At 60.6% G+C, this 7,776-nt stretch overlaps 1 protein-coding gene across 2 annotated transcripts in view; it reads left to right on the top strand.

Moving 5' to 3' along the window:
- Positions 1-7,776, top strand: part of LOC104130613 (F-box/WD repeat-containing protein 7) — a 14,348-nt gene that overhangs the window by 1,652 nt on the left and 4,920 nt on the right. Inside the window, exons 1-7 of one of the 2 annotated variants that reach the window (XM_009643674.2) lie at positions 7-442; positions 532-772; positions 1,655-1,825; positions 4,925-5,230; positions 6,488-6,570; positions 6,948-7,086; positions 7,581-7,715. In XM_009643674.2, the coding sequence (XP_009641969.1) occupies positions 1,739-1,825; positions 4,925-5,230; positions 6,488-6,570; positions 6,948-7,086; positions 7,581-7,715 (750 nt within the window). In that variant the 5' untranslated portion in view covers positions 7-442; positions 532-772; positions 1,655-1,738. Of the gene's footprint in view, positions 1-6; positions 443-531; positions 773-1,654; positions 1,826-4,924; positions 5,231-6,487; positions 6,571-6,947; positions 7,087-7,580; positions 7,716-7,776 lie in introns of those variants that run through there. The other variant, XM_035899242.1, reaches the window with a different exon arrangement.

Raw genomic sequence — 7,776 nt, 5'->3', positions numbered from 1 at the left:
GCACGGGCTGGGGGAGCCCTTTGCTGTGCCGCGGCCTGCGGGCCGGGTGGGAGCCTCCTCGCCACGGGAGCCCCCTGCCCCGGGAGCCCCCGGCGCGGGCTGGGTCCAGGCTCTCCCCGTGGAGAGCGTGTCCCTCTGCAGGCAGACCTGCCTGGTTCTGCAGTTTCCGTGTTTCTGGGATCAGGGGCAGAGCCTCGGGGCTGGTGGCAGGTGACGTTGCACGCTAAGAGCAGAAAAAAACGAGTTCCTGGGTGGAACGGGCGGGAGCAGGGAGGGGTAGAAGCCCGGCTGGTGTGGTCACGATGGGCTGGAAGCCCTGCCACTCCCCCTTGATTGACTGTTCAGCTCTGTCATTTGGACATGACAGAGCAGGAGGAAAGCCTGCCTGTGGTAGTCACTCGCAGGGTGGCTGAGCTACCGGCGTGACACAGCCGTGAAAAAGGTAAGCGTGATCTTGGGCTGCGTCTGCTGTGGCGCTTTCAGCAGAGACAGGAAGATTAATGCCACCTTTTTGCTGTTAATGCCGTGAAGAACCGGTGAGATCGTGGCTGGAATGCGGTATCCGTGTTGAAGCAGGCAGAGGAGCAAGGCAGGCGAGATCGGGGAAAAGGGAGGCTGGCTTGACAAGGCAAGACTAGAAGAGCTTGACTTTTTTTGGCCTGGAAAAGAGGAGGCTGAGAGGGGCAGGGTCACCCACTATAAATTTATGTAAACACAGCAGAGGCAGAAGAGCAAGAGCCATTTAACAAAAGGACTGCTGGTATGGGAACAGGTGAGCATGGCTTTACAGAAATGGGGTTTATCACTAGAGCGGCGCTTTTGGCTAAGGCGGTTTGTAGGGGAGAAGCGGCAAAAGTGCCTTCAAATGATGCATGATGAATTTGAAAGGATGAGCGGAACCTTGTCTTGGCCCTGATGCCTGTGTTCACTGGAAAGGGTGGATGCTTTCCCCACCTGGGACCCTGCCCCCTTGGTCACAGCCAGGCCATCGCTCCTGGGCTTCAGCCCTTTAGGCTTGTGGCGGATGTTGCTTGGCGTCCATACGGGGTGCAGGCTTGGGGTGGTACCCGTGGTTCTGAGTGCCGGGCTGGGCAGCACCCAACCTGGAGTTTGCAGGATAGTGGGTGCCTTGCATGCACGTGTTTGTGTGCGCCTGGCAGGAGGCGGGGGCTGTTCCCATTCCCTGGAGCTGCAGGGAAGGGGGATTGGCTCTGTGGGCCGGGGAATGCTCCCAGTCTTGGCACTGGTCAGATGGAAGGCACAGTTCCCGGTTCTGAGCTTTTAGCCTCTGCTTTTGGGCTGCTGCTCCCCTTGTTAGCACTAGCTCCGGTGCTGTGGCCATTGCTGGCAGGCATTGTAGGTGTTGCTCAGGGCAGGGAGGGATGACATGGGAATGGCTGTTCTGGGAAGAAGGCTTCCCTCACCTTTGATGGGAGTGGTGGCAAGGGCTTGCGGTACAGAGGTACCGCCCTGCTGTGGCCCCCCAGCCCTCTGAAGGCCTAAAGGGAGCTGGTGGTTGTGAGACGCAAGCTGGTAGGTCTGGACCTGCCAGGAAAGAGAGCCTTTCGGAGGCGGGCACGAGTCCTTGGTCCTGCTTTGAGGCTCATACCAGGGTTTCTTGGCTCCATATCGAATCCGACTTCTCTTCTCACAGGAACTGAAGGGCTTCAACTCACTTGATGATCTTCTCCATGTCAAAGGCATCACCACCCGCATCTTGGAGCTGAACAGCCAGCGGATGACTTGCAGGAGGAGGCCGGGCAGCGAGGAATCTGTGAGGGCGAGCCCTGGTCTGCAGGGGAACAGTAAAGCTCCTGTGCCTCAGGTAGGACAAGAAGGGTAGGGCTCCCCTGCCTGCCTGGTGTGGAGCTCATCTCCCCTCCAGCAGTGCAGGAATCGGGGGGGGATCTCACGCTGGGAGAGGTGGTAGCTGGTAGAGGGACAGAGGTGGTTTATGCGGGAGGAGACATACCTGCTTTGGGGACTGGAGCAGGGAGGCCCAAGGAACACCACACCCTTCCAAACAGCCAGGCAGGCCATCCACACTCTCCCTGTAGGATGGCAGCTTGCTTCGGGGAGCATCCTGATGGGCAGGCTGAGGTACTCCGGGCCCAGCTGGCTTCGTGGTGTCCTGCTGGAGGCTGCCGTGGCCCCCTGAGCCCTGCTGGGAGATGCTCTGGCCACCGTGATGTGCCTGCCCCAGCATCCCTGATAGAAACAATGCTGTGACCCCAGAGGACACTTGTGGCTTCCTGCTGCCTCCCTGCCCCAGAGCAGCTGGCCATCTGTGGGTCTCCTGCAGACAGTTGTTGAGTTCCACTAATTGTTCGTTGCTGGAGGCCAGAACTGGGTGTGGAGAGAGATTCTTCCCCTGGACCAACGACTGAGGCGGCCAGAGCCCGCCTCTCTTGCCAAGTGCTCTGCCCTGTCGTCCGCCTTGTCTCCGGAGAGCGGTGGCCAGCGCGCTGCCTGTCTGGGCTGGCACGCACCCAGCTCTGCGCTGGGGACCTCTTTGGGAGTGCATCTTCCTGCAGTGCTGTCTGCGGGGCGGGGGAAACACACTCGCCCGAGAGCAGCTCTGCCCTGCCAAGCACCTGTGCGCTGCTTGGGCAGGGGAGGGTGGACGCTGGGAGGTGTCTTACTGCCTAGGCGATCATCCCGGGGTTTGTTATCATCTGAGGCCTAGGCATGACCCCAGTCCTCTAGGCCACAGGAGGTGCTTGAGGAGCCCGGGTTTGGTGCTCCCTCCTGAGAAGGCGTTTCTGGACGGGCTGTTGTGTCCTACCTTCTCATCTGGCTGCTGCCTCTCTGCCCGAGAGACCAACCCTGTTCCAGGCCCACTGGCCAAACTGGGTCCGGTCTGACTGGGTGGTGTGAAGGAGTGACCCGTCTGCCTTTGATCTGGGGGATCTGTCCAGAGATCGGCGCTCAAGCACACATGCACGGGGGCCTGATTTCTAAATGTAGAGATGTAAATGTACCCCTACCTGCAGAAAGCGTTGCAGTGCTCGGCGGGAGCCCTGTAAAGCTGCAGAATTTTTCCTTCCCCGGGTGTATTTCTGTGTTGTGACCAAATTGCCTCTCCCTTTCTTTCCTTCTACAAAATACTTCCTCCAGGTTTTGAATCGTCTGGGGGAGGTGACTGAGCAATATCTTCAAGTTTTAAGCGTTCTGTTTAAAAACGTGGCTTGGGCATGGGAGGACTCAAGCGTTTAGGGCGGCACGGGGGTAGCACTGCTTTCCTGCTCGCGCTTCTTCCCTGTTTGAATCTGCGAGCCAGGAGCTTGGAGTGCGACCCCCCTCGGTGCTGTTCAGTTACCGCCTCGCGGGATGCGTGGTCCCTGGTGCGTGGCTGGCCCTGCTCTCCCTGCCCGTAGTTGGGGAACGTTGCCTCTGGGTGTACTGGAGTGCACTTCATTTGGGTGAGCCCAGCTTACGATGCAGATGGCACCGTGTGTCTGTCCTGCCCTTGCTGCCTACCCCAGGGCCAGTCTTGAAACGTAATCAGGAACGATTTTATCCACTTCCACGTTATGAACAAAGTCAATACCAACTGCTGTGGTTTTTCCCGCACACACCCCTTATGGGTTTGCACTAGGCCCATTGGCAGAAGATCTGCAGTTTCCCATTAACAGGTAGGTTTGGAGATCTGTGGGCTGGAATTCTTGGCTGGTTTCTTTCTGGTCCAAGCCATCCCATCCAACAGCCCCTCGGGCTGTGGCATGCCAGTGCATTCGTCAGAAGCCTGTGCCCCGGCCAGATGCTTAGAAGTGTGCGTCTCATCAGTGTGATTCATGTAATTGCTTTTTTCAACCAAATGTAACACCTCGAGGAATAAACTCAACTTTGTTTGAAAAGAGCCATTTTCATATGGTCTCATCAGCGGTGCAAAGCACATCCCTGTCGTTTGCCTTTTACCCATTGAATCCTGCACAGGCCTCTCTCCTGCTGGGTGTCAGACTGGGGCTTCTCCTGCCTTCCCTGGTTTTGGCACAGCTTTCACACCCTCCTGGCCTCTGCAGTTCCTCCTGTATTCCAAGATTTACCAAAAATAATTGTTGTGGGCAGTAGTCTCCTGTACTACTCCCAAGGACTCCGGGGTGCTGATTACCCCAGGCTGCTGATCGGGGTGTTATATTGGCGTGTTGGGAAACAGTTCATCATTCCCACGTGATACAGGGGGGTGTTCCGCTTCCTCCAAGTAATTACCGAGTGCCTCTGGTCTGGGCTTTTTTGGTGGTGCTATTCACAGTGTTGCTCACTTTGGGGAGGAGCGGTGTGGGTCATTAGGTGGGCACGCACTGCTCGCCACCTCTCCAGTGATGGTTGCTCCTGGTCAGCTTGGCTGGAGGGTGATGGGGCCTCTGCGCACACAGCGCCCATCTCCTTTCCATGCTGGGGCCCTGCCTGGGCATGGCAGCCCGCCGTGCAGCAGCTCTGCTCCCTGCCCTGATGAACGAAGGGCAGAGAGCTCCCTGCCGCAGGCAGGGAGGCAGGCCGCCGTGCAGCGGTGGGGCTGGGGCTGGCGGGCTTGGCCTTGTTCAGCACCAGGGATGCTTCTGCAGCAACTGTGTCTTCATCGTAGAGTTGCTGGCTGCCGTGTAACTTGGTCACGTTGCCGCTGTGCTTCCCTGTGGGGCTGGGGGGGGATGGGACCTGTCCCCAGGTTGTGCTTGGCCGTAGCTGCCCCCTGACCCCAGAGAGCACCTTAGCTCAGGAGCCTGCTCCCCTCTCCTTGTCCTTGGCTCTGCTTAGCTCATTGCCACCTCTTCCGTACTGCACAGGGAAGCCCTCATATTCCTCGGGCCACTGCTCTGACCGGCAGCCCCCTCCACTCCCCAGCATGTCACCCAGCACCCTGAGTGAGGGCTGGGGCACAGAGCTGCAGCAGACAGGCCTGACCCTGCCTCTCCCTGTATTGCAGGTGGTGCCTGAGGAGGAGGAGGACGTTTCAGGCCCCTGGGAGCCGGCACACTCTGCGAAAGGGAGCCCTGGGTCAGGACCTGAGGCTGATGGCTCCAGTGGGCGAGGGGCGCCGGAGCGACTCAGCTCCACAGTCTGCGGGGAGCAGGAGGAGGAGGAGGAGGAAGAAGAGGAAGAGGGGAGCTGCTACAGCGAGGAAGGGGAGGATGGCAGCAACGTCTACTTCTATTACACCATTGGAGAGCGCTGGATAGACTACCTGCAGCGGACAGAGGATGGTGGCCTCCTCCGTCACGTGCGGCCCAAGGTAACCCCCTGGGAGCATGGCCCCAGGAGGGGGCTTTGCCCCAAAGAGCAGTGCTGCCCGTCTGGTTGGTGGCTGCCCAACAGGAGCTGGTGCTGGCACCTTGCCTGTGGTCCTGTCCTGGTAGCTGGTGGCCTCAGAACCTACAGGCACCCACCGTTTGCTGTGCCAGGGCCGGTCACGGGCTGCCACAGCACTGCGAGGTCCTGCTGCGTGGTGCATGTGTCTGTCATTGCTGCCACCCCAGGACGTGGTGGGTGCTGTGGGCCAGCCGGGCAGCTCAGGGTTGTCAGCTGGGTGCTGGCTGGGCTGGGAGCTCCGCGCTGCAGGTGCTGCTCAGCAGTCGTCCTCGGCCCTCCTGGCTGTTAGGGCTGGGGGAAGGAGGCACCGTTCCCGCCTGTCCGAGTGGCGCTGGCAGTCCCCAGCCATGCCTGTCCCCGGTGGAGCCACCCTGTCCTGCGCTGGGGTCCTGTGTCAGTGCAGAGCTTGAATTGGGGCAGCAGGGGTCTGCGGGGGGTCAGGCAAAGGCCTCGGGGAGGTTTCTGTGGGACGTGGGCATTGTAGCGAGAAGCCCTGGCCAGCCCTGAGCACAGGGCTACAGCTGGTGCCCGGGCCAGTTACTGGAGGGAGGGAGCCCCCAGCTCCCTGCCTGGGTTGGGGGAGCCCCATGCTCGCCTTCTAGCGGCTGGCCGGCCCATCTGGTAGCCGCCCCACTCTCCCCCCACTTGCTCTTAACCCTGCACCTCTTGCGCGGCGTTAGAAGGATGCAAGGTCCCCTTTGGTGCGACCGTGTCAGGGTTCGGTCTGCCACGCATCCTGGCACAGCTCCCCGTAGCTGTCAAGCGCAGCTCGAAAGGCCCAGCTGTAGGGCTGGTCTGCGCGGAGGCATTGGCATGCCCAGTTCCCCGCCCAGGCTGTGGGTCTGCTTGCTCCATGTTGAGTCCTGCCTAGAGCAGGGCCGAGCAGAGGTACCAACAGGTTTTCTCTGCCCCTGGTTTTGTCCCTGTGCAGCTCTTTTGCTGGCTTTTCCCCATCAGGTCTGATATTCCTCTTGGAAGGACCAAGTTCCAATTCTCCCACAGAAATGTGCCAGCTCTAGAGCTCAGGTGGCCTTCAGCTCCCCTCTGCAGGTCCCCTTGAGTGTGGCCTTGGAAGACTTGCTGGGCTGGGTCTCCTCCTCTGCCACTTTTGGCAGAACTTCAGTGACCCAGAACGTGTGCAGCAGGCTCGCTCCAGCTGCTTTCACTTGCCTCCTTGCAGATGAAGCGGAAATCGGAGAACGGCCTGGATGGGAGGGCCCTTTCCCCGGGTAAAAAGCTGTGCAAGGGCTCTGAGTACAGCAGGTGAGTGCCCTGCATGCTGCGCCGCGAGCTGGCCTGGGGGGTGGGAAGAGCCCCTTCTACCAGCCCCGTCCCTCAGTCCTGCCGAGGTACAAAAGCCGTCTGGGTGCTCCTGCCTGAGCAGGGGGTTGGGCCAAGCGACCTCCGCAGGTGCCTCCAGCCTCAACCAGTCTGTGACTGTCGTTCTGTAGAGCAGGGCTACGGGGGCTGCCCGCGTGGCTGCGGCGGTGGTGGTGGACGTGATGGGAAGGGGGTTGGCTCAGGCGGGAGGCTCGCAGCTGGTGGTTTGGACCCCTGTCCTGAGAACTGTTTGCGCAGTGTGGCCCAGAGCATTTGGCATGCCTCACCTTTGCTTCGGTCTCTCCCCGGCTGTGGTCCAGGACGCTGGGTCCCTGCATGCCCAGTCCCACCACCACCTTTGGGGACCTGCGCAACGCCAAAGCGGGCCAGGCACGGCGCCGCCGCATCCCCTCGGTCGCCCCTCCGCCCGAGCTGCAGGACTGGCTCCGCACCTTCCAGGTAGGCTCGGGAGCCTTGCCAGGGGGCTCGCCTCGGGGCACTGGGAAGCTTTGGGTTCGACGGGCAGGCAGGAGGGCAGCCAAGCCCTAGGGAAGCCTGTCTGCGTGAAGGCCACCGCAGGCAGGCGTTTGGGTCCCATGGTGGATTTTTAGTGAGTTTTTGCCTAGGGTAAAGGAGCACAGAAGTGGTGTTAGCCTTTTTCTTGCCCCCCTTCATCCTGGAATGGTGTTGCTTTGTCCACCATCATGCAGCACCCTGCGTTCCACCTCATGTGACTTGTGGAGCTCCTGACCCTGACTCTGGGGCTCCTCTGTCTTGGGATCTGGGCAGCAGAGCCCTGGCCTGCTCCAGAGGCCCGGCTTTGTGCCTTGCCCGTGCTGGCTGCTGTCCCTGCTAGGGTTGGGGTGGGGGCATCGGCACTGCGCAGAGCCGTGGGGGAGCCTGTCAGGGCCTGCCGCGGGTGCAGGCATCGTGGCTGATGTCCCCGTCCTCAGCGCTGGAGTGGCCCAGAGAAGCTGCTTGCTCTGGATGAGCTCATTGATCGCTGCGAGCCCTCCCAGATCAAGTACATGATGCAGGTCATTGAACCCCAGTTCCAGAGAGACTTCATTTCCCTGCTGCCCAAGGAGGTGAGTTGAGGCGAGGGACAGGCTGGGCCCTGGGGCTGGGCACCGGCTACCAGCCACGGGA

Source organism: Egretta garzetta, unplaced genomic scaffold (genome assembly GCF_000687185.1).
Source record: "Egretta garzetta isolate BGI_Z169 unplaced genomic scaffold, ASM68718v1 scaffold798, whole genome shotgun sequence".
Lineage (NCBI taxonomy): Eukaryota > Metazoa > Chordata > Aves > Pelecaniformes > Ardeidae > Egretta > Egretta garzetta.
This window is presented reverse-complemented; position numbering and strand designations above follow the sequence as displayed.